This window comes from Talpa europaea (genome assembly GCF_964194135.1).
Source record: "Talpa europaea genome assembly, chromosome: 9".
Classification (NCBI taxonomy): Eukaryota; Metazoa; Chordata; class Mammalia; order Eulipotyphla; family Talpidae; genus Talpa; species Talpa europaea.
In genome coordinates this window covers 13,960,008-13,975,507 of record NC_140076.1, presented here as the reverse complement: position 1 = coordinate 13,975,507, position 15,500 = coordinate 13,960,008, and the positions used below count along the sequence as shown (strand labels likewise).

The 15,500-nt window shown below is 58.6% G+C and overlaps 1 protein-coding gene across 1 annotated transcript in view; it reads left to right on the top strand.

The window, feature by feature from the left end:
• RUNX3 (RUNX family transcription factor 3) overlaps positions 1–15,500 on the top strand; it is a gene marked incomplete at its 3' end in the record, with an annotated part of 53,212 nt that overhangs the window by 17,235 nt on the left and 20,477 nt on the right. The window contains exons 2-3 of the mRNA XM_084242598.1: positions 12,346–12,608; positions 14,479–14,635. Coding sequence (XP_084098724.1) covers positions 12,346–12,608; positions 14,479–14,635 — 420 coding nt within the window. The remainder of the gene's footprint in view (positions 1–12,345; positions 12,609–14,478; positions 14,636–15,500) is intronic.

Genomic DNA, 15,500 nt, shown 5'->3' with positions numbered 1-15,500 from the left:
GCACTACCTCAGTTTCTTCAGCTGCCCCTTGGGCTACTTAAACCCATCTCATCTGGCTCTTGGGGCTGTTGTGGGAGAAGCAAGAGATAAAAGGGAGAAGAAAAAGTTTTAGAAAGAGTGGACAAGCCTGGTACTTGTCCAGGGGTGGAGGGAGGGGTGGAGGGAGAAAGCAGGTTCCCACCAGGCAGAGGGCTGCCCCGCCCCCTCTGCTTTCCCTGCCTTGACCTGGAGCTTCAGCTTTCGGGCATCAGCTCAGATGTCACCTCCTCTGAGAGCCCTGGGCACCCATGGAAAGTATCAGAGACCACCCCTCGCCCCATCCACTCGCCCAGGCACTCGCTATCCTTTTGCTCAGTCTGTTTTCTTCAGCCTCCTGGGACATTCTCAAGTATTGGTCTGTTGGTTCATCTGCCTCCTTGCTGGTCTTCTGTCCCCCTTGCTGGGGTCACAGCTCCGGGGGCCCCCCATGGCTGTCTCATGCCTGGCCAGAGCCTGCAGCTAAATCAGCCCCAGCTCGGAAGTGAGCAGCCTCTGCCATCTGTTCACTCCTCCTTTTCCTTCAGTCCATCTCCCCCTCACCCCCAGGCGCAGGGCTCCCTGAGGACAAGGGGGGACATGTCCTCTTGCACGCCTGGGCTGGGTTCAGGCCTCTGTGAGCTAAAGGACCTTGGGGTCGTCAGGTCCACTGCTGATTTGACCAGAGTTCAGAGACGGTGCAGACAGAGCGTCCGGTCCCACCTTGGGTCTCACCACATTCTAGGATCCCCCCGGAGCCCACTTAGGGGCCACCAGAGACGCATGCACAGGTGACAAACATCACATTGTTGCCCGTGGCAAACTCAGGCCAATAGCCAGTGACAGAGAGTGCCCAGTGTCTGCGCCTGTGGCCGGGGCTCACCAGGCATGGATTTATGAGCCTGTTCCAGCCTTTATTCGTGGCTGCCCACATCCTCAGTCCCTCTCCAGGGGCCTGGGGCCTGGCAGGCGGGGAGGGCTGGTGTCACGCTGGGAGCCCTTCTTCCTGGCTGCATCCCTCACCCGGCCACCCACTTCTGCTGGCCTTTGGTCCCTAAAGGCCATCTGTGGACTCTGGGCCGCCATTCTGCCTGGCTCCCACAGTGTCTGTGCACCCGAGGGGTCAGGCTGGCAGCACAGGTTGCCTTGGGTCGAAGCCCAGCTCTGAAATCACCTGTGCAGTGAACAGGGGCAAGTAGCAAGCCCTCCGACGCCTCAGCCTCCTGCTGGTATACTGGGCATGACAATGAGGACATCTAACACCTAACATGTCTGATAGGATGAAGTGAAATATTACAGTAAAGTGGAGATAGTTCAGTTATTCCAATGAAGCGGCCTGGGCCCTGGGGTGAGGCCGCTGCAGACACTGGGCACAATTACTGCACTAACAGATCTTAGTCCGAGTCCCAGTTCTGCATCTTCCTGGCTGGGGCCAGGAGACTTACTCAGCTCCTCACCTGTAAAGTTGGCCCAGTAAGGTACCTAGAAGGCTTTTGGGGCCCCCCATGGCTGTCTGGTGCCTGGCCAGAGCCTGCAGCTAAATCAGCCCCGTCTTAACCCCTTCTTGGAAGTGAGCAGCCTCTGCCGTCTGTTTTACTCCTCCTTTTAGGGGCTCAGTAAGGCTTTTAGGGGCTCGGTAAGGTGCATGCTTAGTAGGGGCTGGGTACCCAGGACTGCTCCACCTTGGGGGAGGAGCTGCCGTGGTGAGGAAGGCTTCCAGGGCCACCAGACAGGACAGGACGGTCTGTCTGAAACAGCGGGTTAGCCAAGAATAAACACTCCCAGCTTCTAAGCGCCCCAGCTCAGTTCTGCAACTCTATGCAAATGGAGCGTTTTGGTGCCTTGTTCCTCAGAGGTTTCGGGGAGGGGAGGCTTTTTCTGTTTTTTCCTATTTTTCATCTTTCGCTTTTCTTTTAAAATATTCTATTGTAAAATATAGTAACAAAAGAGCATTTAAAATATAAAGATTGTCTGTATGAGTAATAACAAAATGAACACCCAGGTACCCACCCCCTGGCTTTACAAAACAACACTCTCTGGGCCTGGCCCTCCACCAGCGCACCCACCCCACCCCCTTCCCTCCTGCTCACTGCCCTCCCACTGCCCTGGTCTGGGCATTAGTCATTCTCTTCTTGTCTGTATGCCTTTCTGCTCTGTGTCATTTTCCATGGATAGCGCAGCCCCTGGGGGACAGGTGCAAGGCTGGCAACAGGGGACAGGAGCTACTGAGGAGTTGACATAGGGAGGAAGCGCACAAAAGAAGGTGAAGTCTCCTCATTTTACAGATGAGCAGACTGAGGCGGGGGGAGCGAGGTCACAACACTAGCAAGTGACAATGTCACCTGCTCGGTGCTGGCCTGCTGTCAGGTCATAAAGAGAGTTTTGGTTTCACTCTCTTTTGCCCAATATCGAGACTCCAGCACCACTGACACTTGAACTCCCTCTACGAGACACTGGCCTCAGCTTGAACACCTCTCGTGATGGGGAGCTCTCTACCTCTGGAGGGGTGTGTCTCTGGCTGGCTCTCAATCCTATTGTCCTTGTAAGGGCCCAGTCCCGCTGGCCCTAGCTCCATCACTAGCTTCCATGTGGTCCCTGCCACCCGGGAATTCTTCATTGGTCCGAAAACAGAGTTGCTTTGACAGTCCCATCGTGTAGCGTGGCTTTAACACACACCCTCAAGCTGCGGTCCCTGTGGGAGTCACCAAGGCCCTCACAAGAGGGCACTGGCTCTCCCACCAGGGTGGTGGGGGAGGGGCAGCTGCTATTTCTAAGCTCTACTGCAGGACAGCAGCCCTGTCACCACACCATTGAGCAGCAGTAATCACCCCCATTTTACAGGTGAGGCAGTGAAGTTAAGGGAGATGATATGGCAGAACCACGGTCTCTGAACCTGAACCTGAACTCAGGACTTTGAGCTCCAGATGGAGCCTTTGTCTCCAGCCTGGGTTACCATGGGAGTCCTGCCTGCAACCCCCCTATTGGTGCCCCCTTTCTTTGGGCCAGGGGGCAGGCTGTCCTCACTTTCATGGAACATTTGGGATGGGAAGAGGTTAAAAGTCAGATGCTGGGGAGGAATCTGGAAGTTGCAGACTATCAAACCATCTAGGAAGTTGATGCCTCTGAATTAAGAAGAAGAATCTTCCAGAGCTAAGGTCCAGCTCCTGCCAGGACTGACCTGGAAAACAAATTCAGAGTTTTGTGTCCTGATTCCATACCTGCCTCGAAGTTAGTGTGTAGATTTGCACACAGGATGTTCAGTGTTCACACAGCCTGGATGTTCCCCTCTGCCGTGCGTGTATCCATACAGCCCTTGGTGGAAGCCCAGCCATGTCAACACTAGTGAGGCTGTGGTGTGGACACAGGTAGGATGCAGCCGCTTATGAGAAGGTCTTTGCACACGCACTGAACTGTTTACATGTGTGGCTGCATGTGACAGCGGGAGCTTCATGGGGGTCTGTCCACACAGATGTGTGGGTGAGATGAGTGTGTGTGTGTGTGCCCGAGAACATGTGCTCGTGTGTGTGCGTGCACGCCCTGTCTGCTGGGACCCAGCAGAATCTTCCTCACCCTGGTCTCCAGCACTTTCTCTCTCGCCTGTCCATGGGGTCCTGGGGTCTGACCCTTCTCCCCATTTCCTAGCCAGATAATGACCCTGGGAAAGAGGACTTTATCATGGACACAGCGACACAATCTAAGCATGAGTAGGGAAAAAGTTGTTGCCATCATCGGGTGCATTTTTTTCTAAGAAAGTCTTTAGTTTCATCAAGGACCCTCTGGTAAGCCAAGGTCGGGGAGGAGGAGGAAGAGGACAAGGGTGAGCTGGGCTTGCAGGTAGGAGCCTTGAAGCCAGGCCCTGCTTCCTGAGAGCATGCGTTATGACCTTGAGCAGTTGACCTCCCTGACCTCTCCTGGGCCTCAGTTTACCCAGACTTGTCATAGATTAACATGGAAGTCTAGAATATTGAAGGTGGACAGCCCTACTGGAGATATACAACTTAACTCCCTGATGGGGTGTCTGAGCCCCAGAGAGGGAAGTGACTTGCCCAGGGTCACCAAGAAAGAGATAAGAGGCCAGCTCTCCAGGGGTCGTATGTAGTCAGGCCCATGAGCCTCAGCTCCAGCCCAGGTTATAAGTCATGACCATCGTAGGCTCCACTCAGCCCCAACTTTCCAGGATCCCTCGAGGAGTGGGATTCTGTTGCATCATTCAAGGCACAACTGCTCCCCCAACAAATAAGAATGGCAGAGAGAACTGGAGCATAAGAGTGGAGGAAGGCATTAGAAGAACTTCCAGATGTTCAGAGCGAGGAGTTAGTGGGGGCAGGCAGGACTCCCACTACATTCAGGCCAGACTCAAGGCAGTGACCCACATAGAGAGCACCAATAAATCCACAACAAGTGGAACAAACAACTATAAAACTGGGACACCCCCACCCCTGGCCGTGGACCCAGGCCCAGGTTCACCACCACAAAGCTCCGTCCCCTAGTGACCATGTTTGACCTTGAACACCTTGGCTCGCTGGCCTCAGTAATCCTTTCTGTTATTTGGAAATAAAAAAAGTGTGAGACACGGCAGAGATGAGCTACTGCAGAGTGTGGTGTGGCCACGAGCACTCGCTTTGGAGTCACAGGGATCTGGGCTGCAAACTAGACTTCCTAGCCACATGGAAGCCTCGCTGAGCCTCAGTTTCCACATCTGCCCAATTCACAGGATTGTTCTGAAATTCATCTCAGAGCACATAAAGCAAGGTGTACCACAGACGCTCAAGAAACACTAGTCCCCAGGCCTGGGCACGAGGTGGGGGCCAGGAGAGATGTGGCGATCAGCTGACAGAGTGATCTGGGGGCAGGATGGGTTATATCACTTGGGAGACCCAATACAAAATGAGAACGGTAAGCCCCTTCTCAAAGGAATTACCAATTTCAAGGTAGCAATGGCAGAGCATTAAACGAAGCACAGGACACAGGCCCAGGCGCCAGCCCTGCAAGTTCAGGTGGAGGGGCTGAGGCCCTTGCACTGTGGCTTCCCCCTTCTGCCGAGGGCCACCCTCCCCAGGGCTGCAGCTGGATCGTGACCGCTGGGCCCTCCACTCGCGGTGGCCATCGGAGGCAGCATAAAAGATCAACTGTTCTCCACCTCGTTATGCCCGGTTTTTATCTCATGCCATGCATACAGCACATAGTTGATTTCTTTCCGCAAAGGGCTGCGCTTTTTTCTTTTCCAAGGGCAATGTTGGAAAGCCATGTGGCTTTTATTGCTGGCAGGAATGTCTGAGGCGTTCCTTCACCGCCACATGAAATGGAGCCGTAATCTTCATCTGCGTAAGGCCAGAGCCCCGGGTCTCCTCCGAGCCATCGGCCTCTGAGATTAATTAAGGCTTCACAAAGACTGACAGTCATTAGGACCTTTTTGGGGAGGTGGAAAATCCCTAATGGGGCTGGCTGAGCCAGGAGCCACCGGGTGGGTGGTGGGTGAGGGGGGCTGCTATGGTGATGACACCCTAGCCAGAGTCGGCAGGAGGCAGCGGGGAGCTGGCTCCATGCCCCTGGCCCAGGTAAGACCCTTCCCTTCCCTGGGCCTCGGTGCCTCGGTTTGATAAAAGGGAGATTTGAATATGATATCACAGATCCCTGTTGAGTCTGACATTTTAAAATTCTGAATTCTGCCCACAATCCTCATGCCAGGATTCTAATTCTTTTCCATGACTGTAGCTACAAGCATCTGATTCTGGTCCATGAGAACAGAGTGTGGTGGTCAGGGGCCAGGTTGCCTGCTTGGAACCCCAGCTCCACAACGTTGCTGTGTGACCTTGGGCAAGTTACTTAACCTCTCTGTCTTCAGTTTTCTCACCTGTACAATGGGAGTGAGAACCGTCGCTCCCCCATACAAATACTCATGTGTGTTAAGTGTGAGCTGAGGCCTGGCCATCCGAGTTTGACTGTTGTCAGTGATGATTAATAGAACTCAGGATTCTAATCTCGTGGTTCTGATCCTATTCCAAAAGTTGGTTTCGGACTTGCTCCTATCCTTGCCACCTCATTAAGGTTTAGAGGCACTTGCAAACCTGGAATTACCCCTTTTACTCCACTGCAGGGGAAGCAAGAGGCAACAGCCACTTGAGAAACCCTTTCTCTCCCTGACCCCCAGGCCTGGAGCCCGTGCTGGGGCTGGGGAGAGGGCACATGCCTTCCCAGAGGCCCCCTGGGGCTCCAGGTTACCAGGGTTCATCTCCCCACGGCCCTCTGCTCCTGACTTGATGGCTCTGCCACCAGGCGGCTCTGCACCCATCCACACCGTGGCGGAGGGGCTGAGGCACTGTGGCCTGCGAGCAGAGCAGAGATAGCCCAGAGAAGGATCATGCTGAAAGAAGGACCTCAACTTTGTGGTTTGAACTTCTCAAGTTCTGAGGCCCAGAGGCGGGAAGCTCTTTACTCTCTGAGCCTCAATGTCCCCATCTGCAAAAAATAAGTCTCTACTTGCAAAAGCACCATGAGGGCATTTTTACTAGTCAAGCAATTGCTTTTACTTGACTAGCGATGACTAGTCAAGCCCAAAAAGGCTCAGCCAGAACAGTTGCCTGTGTTGCGCATGACCCAGGTGAGGGACGGGAGAGCCATGGGAAGGCCAGACCTGGTGCAGGAGCCAAAACCAGAGGCTACTTCCCTGCTACGGATGCGCTGCCTCCTCCACTATTGCCAGGCTCAGGCACAGGCCAGCTTGCCCCTCCTCCCCACTCTCTCCTGTTCCCACGGCCTAGCTGGCAAGGGGCAAACTGGGGAGAAGGAGCCCTAGAGCTCTAGCCTAGGGCACAATGAAATGCATCTGGAGTCCTGCAGGGAGCCTCCCCCCACTAGGACAGGAGGTGCACCCCCATGGTTCAGATGGGGACTATGGGGGTTCAGATGAGATGGCACATCGCCTCCAGTACTGGGCGCTGGGTGCTGGGCGCTTGCCGGAGATGGCGCCTGCGGCACATTGAGCTGGCCTCAGGCCCTGGGCTCTGCCTGTGGATTCCAGCAGGGGGGCCACGGTCAGGCCTTGCTGCCCCCTGGCCTTGCCCAAGCTCAGGTTGAGCCTGGCTTCTTCCTTGATGACCAGTGTCTCCCCCTTTCTGGGTTCAGTGTTCCCATCTGTAGATTAGGGACTATAGTGGAGTCTGCCTCCTTGGGGGCCTCTTTTGAGATAGAAGGGGAGCCCAAAGCAGGTGGGCCTCAGCAGAGGACCCCCCACAAGCCCTTCCTGTCTTCCAACCAAGGTCAGGCATGTCTGCTGATTTCCCAGTCCATGGCTGTTGAACAGATTTTACTGCCTGTAGCACACACTGCTCGAGCCCGTTCAGCTGGGCATTTCCGTTGCTTTCATTCAGTGGGAAGGGAGGGCTGTGCACAACCAGTAGCCAGGCGGTGCCTCTTCATTTAAATGGGCACAGCCCAAACACATTGCCTGGATCCAGCAAAGCCTGAGCAGCTGGGCACTGCCCATCCTTCCGAATTTACCAACCAGGGGGCCGGGGCTCAGAGAGGTGCAGACCCTAGGCAGAAATGACACAGCCGGTCAATGGCAGAGCCAGTGGCTGTGTCTTCACCTCAGTGCTCTCCCCAGCTCCCTCCTCTTTTCCCTGGGAGTCTGGCCCTTTCCACGACAAAACAAACAAGCAAAAAATGTTCCCTGTAATTTGAGAAGCTCACTTGTCCTCTTGCTCAGTCAGGAGCCTTCCTGAGAGGCTTCCAGGAGGGATGCCCCAGAGTGCGGGCCCCCAATCCTGCAGGTGCCAAGCCCTGACTGTATCACTGTTTTTCACTCCACTTCCCACCAGTCATGTGTACACATACAAGTGTATGTTACATATAACATAATACGTATGTTACAGGTGTAGTGCACAAAACATGTATATGATTTGTAATTTTATATTGTATATCTGTGCACACAGATACCTGAAACTGGGACATAGGCAAGTCCTGGTTTCATTGGCAGCGTTTTTTTACATGGAACAATTGATGGCTTCCAGATTCCCTGAAGCACAGTGCCCCGCCTCTCCGAGATGGAGTCTAATTCTTAGGGCTGTGGGGTGAGTAGAAGGCCCTCCATGCATGAAGAGGAAACTGAGGCTGAGTGAGGGACCTGAATGCACCCCCCCCCTTGAGTTCCAGGGCATGAAGCAGGATACTGGTTTCTCCTGAACGGGCCTTGGAGGCCAACGGGGAGAAGTCATTAGCTTCTGCAAGGGGGTCCTTTGTGGGGTGCTGGATTGAAGCTCCCCTGAGACTTGGGAAAAGGGAATAGGTAACTCCTGGGAGTGTCTGCTGAGGCCAGTTTCTACCCAGCAAAGTGTCTGCCTGGAGGGTGAGGGGTCTCCAGAGTGAGGGCCTGAGAGCCTCGGGGAAGGCAAGTGGCAATTGGGGTTCAGGCAGCCCTTCCATGATTGCTGAAAGCTCCTGCAAGCTGCCTCAGCCTGGAGGCAGGTCACAGACGGCACTCCCCTCCCCCAAGCAGCCCTAGAGAACCAAGGGGGGTGGGATAGCCCCGGCCTAGGTCCTGTCCTGGCAAGCTTTGAGCATAAGATTGTATATTTCACAAATGGGAAGTGTGGGACTTGCTCAAGGTCCCCAACAAGGGGTGATCCAACCTTATTTTTTTCAATATCACAAGAGTGACAGCACCTCCTATGTGCCAGGCCTGTGTCACCACTTCACATGTGATTCTATGAGGATTACTGTCCCCACTTTACAGAGGAAACAGATGAGGCTCAGAGAGATGTTGGACAATTTCCCCTGATCACGATAGGTGGCAGAAGACAAACAGGCAGTGAAACTGCAGACCCAGACTCCTTCCACAGCCAGTGGAGTTCTTGGAAGGTTTTCCAGAGCATCTATGTCCATTGTCTGGCACACTTGGGGACCACCGCCCCCCCACCCAATACCGGGAATCCCTAGGAACCAGACCCACCCTTGGAAGCACTCTGACCAGTGGAGGGACACTTTCAAGGCACCTCACTCCCAGGAACACACTCAGAGTTCACCCCTAAACTCCCTTGGGCATCAGGAAGAGGCACCCCAACATAGTGTGGCTCTGACCCCCTGAACTCCCCTCACAGGGGAGGATGCAGCAACGGCCCCAGAATCAGGCTCTGGGGACCCCATATTGGTTTCATGGTTGGCCCAGACCTTCTGGCTTCATCACCCTGCTGTGGATAACTTAGGGTGCTCTTAGGCGGGGGTCATTAGAGAGAAATTTGTACATGAGTGGGTTGGAAGAGCAGGAGAAGATACCTGTCCACACCAGTTAGGGAAGGGTAGGGAATCCGATTTTCCCAGGGAGGGGAGTGGGAACTATCCAGCTGAGAAAGAGGGGTGGGGAGGGAGGGAGATGTGCCCCTAGGTCTGTCAGTCTGAGGGGAAGTAGGTTCATGGCAGGTCGAAACTGGGACCCAGCTGTTTTTTCTGTGTGGCCTTCTTACCCCTACCACCTCCTCCCAAACGGGAAAGAAAAGGGCTACGTTTCTGCCAGGGAGCACATTCTGAGGGTCTGAGGACGCAGGGACCCCTCAGGGGCCAGAGAGGCAAAATCAGAAAATTTACGCGTCCATCAGGGGTGGTTAGGGCAGCCTCTGTCCATTGGTTTGTCCGAGACGTGGGCGCACAGATGGTGAAGACTCGGACTGCGCGTCTTTTCAGAAAGGGCCGCGCAGACGAGGTGGCCCGCGGCTGGGACAGGGGGCCGCAGCTGGCGCACATCTGTGCGCGGGGCCCGGCCGGTGGCGGCGCAGCTGGAAGGGTGCAGGCGCCAACTAGCGGTGGCTCCCGGAACTGCGCCTGCCCCGGCGGCCGGGCGACCTGGGACTGGGGGCCACGAGCCACCCACGCAGCGGCCGCGGCCCGGCGCCCTCCTGCAGCGCGCGCCCTCCCCGGCGCTGCAGCCGCAACGGGTTCGGTGCCAGGTTCGGAGCCCCACAGGAGCCCCGTTCTCAGGAAGCCCGTTTGTAAACCCACCGCAGGGGGAGAGCGAGAAATCAGGCGGAGGGACTAGTAAGGGCAACCGTGCAAATCGAAACCACTCCCCGAATCGAATTTACAACCCCCAGACCAGCGGGTCCGGGCCCCACAGCCATCCAGCTCAGCCCGCGATGCCCGCCCTCCCGGGCCCTACCTGGCCACCGCTGGGCCTATCCGCGGGAAGGTCCCCGGGGTCGGCCACTCGAGGCCTGGGTCCCGCGCTTTCCTCTGGTTCTGCTGGTGGTGCCAGCCCTTCGGAGAGCGCTCGCCCGGGCCGGGCGTCTGCAACTCCGAGGTGTAGGCGCTCTAACATGGTCTAGTAAAGGGCACTGGACATCCTGCCTTCGAAATGGCCAGAAGGACTGACGAGAGGCTCCTGAAGGGTAGGGAGAGCGCTCCTGCTGCTGGAGGTTGGGTCAGGGCGCGTCTGCCCTAGGGCGCACGCGGGGCTCGATTTCGTTTGACGACGACGAAATGGCTCGCACTGGGCAGGGGTCAGATCCAGGGCGCAATCTTGCGGCCACCGTCGAATCCTGTGCTGCTTTGCTCCCGAGGCTTGGGCGTCGTCGTTTTGCACCTGTCGCCCCCGAGAGCAACGAAAGTCCGACCCACTCTCCAAGACGGCGGGGAGACTCCACACGCGTTCGTTCCCGAGAGCCCGGGGCGTGCGTCTGGGCCGGTGGCGTCTAGAGAGAACCGGGCTTTGCTCTTTTCAGCTCCCCTCCCCGCGGTAGCCGGTCTCCAGGCCCTCTCCGGGCCTAGCAGGCGCGCGGGGAAGGACTTGTCTGCGGTGAAATCCTGCACTGGTTGGGCCACGCGGCCCGGAGCGGGCGCCAGGACCCGAGGCCGCGGGCAGACAGCGCCTTGGCAGCGCCGCCTGCGTCCCGGCGACGGGGAAGACGCAGGCTGGGCCTGTGGGGACCGGTGTGCACCCGCGGGGAGGCAGAAAATCCTCTTTTGGAAACCCGGCCCTTATCTTCCCAGCTGCCATCCCGCGTTCTCCGTTCTCCGCACAGTTTTCTTCTCACCGTCAACGCGCGTCCTCGTCCACGATGCAGAACCGTGGTTACGCGCGCGGAGGAAAACAGCCAGGGCAAAACACAGTCCCGATTTCCAGGCCCCACCGTGTTTTTCAAAGAGCCACAGGTCACCACAACGAGGAAGGCTGCTGTGAGGCCTGCGCGATCCTGAAAGTTGTTTGGAGGGGAGACCCGGGAGGAGGGGAGTTAGTCGCCCCGCGCCCGACGGGTGCCCGGGAAGGCACCCTTCCCTCTGTTCCCACCTTGGCACCGGGGCCGCGGAGGCTGGGATCCAAACCCCGCAAGGCTGGGAGTTGCAGAGGCCGCTGGCGCGCGGATCGGGTCCGGGCCAGACGGCGCGCGCGTCATTTCGCGCGCGGTGGAAGCTCTTGGGTCAAAATAATTTGTGAGGCGGTGGAGTGAGGCGTCTGTGTGGGGCCGCCCCTGCTTACTGTCACCGGCCTGGGCGCTTACGGGCCCCAGCGAGGGGTGCAGGCACCGGCGGCAGAAAGCAGCGGGAGCCCGGGAGGCTCGCCCGCGGGTGGCGGGAAAAGCCAGAGGAGGGACGCGGCGGCCCCCGCGTCGGGGAGACGCGACCCCCGAGAGCGCGGCACAGGCGCCTTCCGCAGGGCCCGGCTGTCTTGGGCAAAATTTGAGCATCGGCCCCCGGCTCCCCAGAACCCCCGAGGAGCCCGAGACCCTCGCGCGGGGCCCCGGACCCGGGGCGCCCTCGGCGGGGCGGGGCCTCCCGCCCCTCCCCGTTGGGCGGCCCGCGCGGTCCCCGATCCTCCCCCGAGAGGTGGCGGCGATGGGGGCTCCGATTGGCTGCGCGACGCGTCGCTCGGCCGGCCCCGCCCTCGCGGGCCCCGGGGTACTAACCCCGCGCGGGCGGCCGCGGCGCCGCCACTTGATTCTCGAGGATTTGCTCCGGGGCGGCGACCGCGGAGCCCGTGTGGCGGCCGCGAGCGGGGGCGGGCGCGGGAGGCGCCGGGCGGCACAGCCCGCGCGGGCCCCGCCGCGCACCGGGCAGCGGGACGCCGGGGCGGCCGTGCGCGGGCCGCGCGCCCGGGATGCGGGGCTAGCCGGCAGGTTGCGCGCGGCCGTCGGGGCGGCCAGGCCCCCCAGCGGGCGGGCCCCGGCGGGGCGTCCCCGGGCGCCGCCCCCTGCGCCCTGAGGCCGCGGCCCCGCCGCTTCTGCTTTCCCGCTTCTCGCGGCAGCGGCGGCCGAGGAGGCGCGCGCGCCGGCCGCCCCCGGGGAGCCGCGCGCCGCCGCCCGCCCGGCGCCCTGACGGCCGCTGTTATGCGTATTCCCGTAGACCCGAGCACCAGCCGCCGCTTCACACCTCCCTCCACGGCCTTCCCCTGCGGCGGCGGCGCCAAGATGGGCGAGAACAGCGGCGCGCTGAGCGCGCAGGCGGCCGTGGGGCCCGGCGGGCGCGCCCGGCCCGAGGTGCGCTCAATGGTGGACGTGCTGGCGGACCACGCGGGCGAGCTCGTGCGCACCGACAGCCCCAACTTCCTCTGCTCCGTGCTGCCCTCGCACTGGCGCTGCAACAAGACGCTGCCCGTCGCCTTCAAGGTGAGTGCAGGGCCCCGGCGGGCGGGCGCGGGCCCCGGGGCGCCGCGAGTCTCGGCTGCAGGAGCCCGGCTCGGGGGAGGGGAAGGAGGAACCCCCGGCGGCCGGAGCCCGGCTGCCCCACCGAGGGCGCTTTCGGTCTCCCGGCGCGCACCGCCTGCACCGCCCGGGGGCTTCTGTGGCCCCTTTTTGGGGTGCACCCCGCGCAGATGACTTTCGGGGGGGTCTCCCTCTCCATCTTCGGGGAGCCCTGCGATGAGGCTGTGGTTCGGAAACGGGCAGTGGGGGCTCTGCCGCCCTCCAGCCCGGATCCCCCAGACACAGCCCTGCGGGCCCCGGGGAGAGGCTCGCCGGCCGGGCGAGGAGCGGAGGTGGGTGGAGAGGGGGAGCGGGGCCTAGCTCCGCGGCGGCACCCCTCCCCGGCACCGCTTCAGAAGCACTTCCTGCTCACACCCTCAACCTCTGGCTTCTGAAATTTTACACCCGGCGGCTCTGGGCCGGGTTGGGGGCACTGCACCCTAAGCGGCTGCCGCAGGGATCCAGAATCTCAGGCGGATTGGGGGCGCCCCCACCCCTGGTAGACCCCAGTCGTTCCGAGGATCTTTTTCTCTTTGCCAGGGAGTAGGCGACTGTTTCATTTTCATTTTTTTAAGGGGGCAGCGAGATGAAACGAAAAAGTCTTGGTTTTCCCCTAAACCTCTCACAGCTGCCGTGAGAAAGGGCAGGGCAGGAAGGGCCGGCGGCCGGGGGTGGCTCTGCCCGAGGTGACTGGAAAGAGCAGCTCCTGGCAGCTGAGACCGTCCTTGCTCCCATTAAGACGACTCCAAATTGGAAAAAAAAAAAAAAGATGAGTGGCTCTTTGAGGTCTCCCGGGTGACATCTTAAAATACCAGTGGGGGAAATCTCCCGGGTTGGAGCTGGGGGGAGGCCCGTGTGACTTTAATCCTGAGATCGGAGGTTTTACTGTCACTTGGAGCTTAAAAGGAATCTTTGAAATTAAAAGAAGACAGCATGTTGACAGGAAATCTGGCCTTTTTAATCAGACCCCAAACATTTTCTCCTTGAAATTTTTACCATCTGGATCCCTAGTCCCTGCACGCGGTGGCCACGTTTAAATGGCTGTGACTGCGTTTTGCAGTCTGATTCCTTTTCAAAAGGCATCTGCCTCTCCGAGCTCCTTGGAGTGGGGGGTGGGGTAGGCCGGTTGGGTGGGGGGACCCTCCACCGGAGCCGTCCTGCAATTCCCAGCAGGTGCATCCTCCTCCTAAAAGTCCCCCTTCACTTTAAAGGAGCTTTCTGTACAACCCTTCTCAAAACACCAGTTTGTTTTGCATTTTGCATTTTCGCTGCATAACGAATTCAGACTCTGCCGAGGGGGACAGGCTGAGCCTGTGCTACCTTCCAGGGCCAAATTTTGTACCCTGCACGCCTCTGGAGTTCATTGTGTGTGAATCAGTCCCGTTATTATTATTGTTGTTATTTTCACTTAGCCACTTGGTTGCTAGGAGCATGTTGATTCCTCTTTTAAGCAAACGGAAGGGGAGAGGGGAACTGTACCCCACATCACGGTGCTGGACCAAGTCACAGCTCGTCCTTAGAGTTAATGAAATCAAAAGGGTAATTCCTCTAGATCGAGCTTAAACAGTTGACCTAGGATCTGGGTGCGGAAGGTACAGATTGGTCTTCTTGTTTTTGTTCTCTTTGGGAGAAGGTCTCTATTGCTTTGAAGCCTCTTCTCCACCCAGCATTAGAGATGCCTTTGAGAAATCCGCAGTGCGCCTAGGACCTAGGGGAGCTGCCCAGCCCTGCCCCTCCCCTCCTCCCCCCAGCCTCCCCCTACCTTTCTAAGCGGTCTGCCTGCCGGTGCCCTCAGGTGGTGGCGATGGGGGACGTGCCGGACGGAACGGTGGTGACTGTGATGGCCGGCAATGACGAGAACTACTCCGCGGAGCTGCGCAACGCCTCGGCCGTCATGAAGAACCAGGTGGCCAGGTTCAACGACCTTCGCTTTGTGGGCCGCAGCGGGCGAGGTGAGCGGCAGAGGGACTGCGCCAGCCCCGCACTGATGGTGGCGAAGGTGGGGGGGAAGCAAGCTGGGGGAGCCGCCCTGGGGTCCAGAAACTGGGGGCTCCAGAAACAGATCCTCAGGCCCAGCTCAGTGTAAAACAGTGGTTGTAATCCCTTAGGGTGTTACAGACCGCTTTTAAGATGTGAGGAAAGTGAGAGTTTCTTGCCAGTAAAAGACAGTTTTCTCCCAGTTTCTGAGGTTTACTAATTCCTGGAGTCTTCTGTGCCATCTGTCTTTCCCGGGTAAGCAAGTACCTGGTCTCACAAAAGATCGTGGATTGACAGACCCAAAAAGGGGCCTTGGAGGTCTTTGGGCCGCTGAGATTAGAGGACAGATCCTTGGCCTGCGGGGTGCCGAAGCACCCCAGCCACTCTCCCAACTGGGGCAGAAGCTCCCTCCCCCGCCCCAAGCTTTGAGGCTACCTCTCCCCTGCTGTGGTCTCCAGAAGCCACAGTTTCCCCAGCCCTTTGTGCCTCAAGGTAGTTTAGAAAAGAAACAGTGCAGGGCAGGATGCTGAATATTGGAAAGCATCGCCTGAGGCTGCTGTCTCCCGCCCCAGAACCAGGGCCAGGTAGTCTGATCCACCTGGGCTGTGTGAAGGAAGGGAGGACCTGACTCCCACCATCACTTCTGGGTGGAGAAGTTCTCGAAACCCTCCCTGGGCGAAATGGAGCCTGGAGAGCTCACTGGCCCTTTAAGAAGAGCCTTCTGAAAAGTGGGGAGTGCCCTTCCAGGCACCCGGCTTGCCCCTCCAGCTTTGTGTAGGGAGTCAGCCAGGTTCCGCTGCCCCTGGTCTCTGCCCGGGCTGAGGCAGAATTGCACTTTTC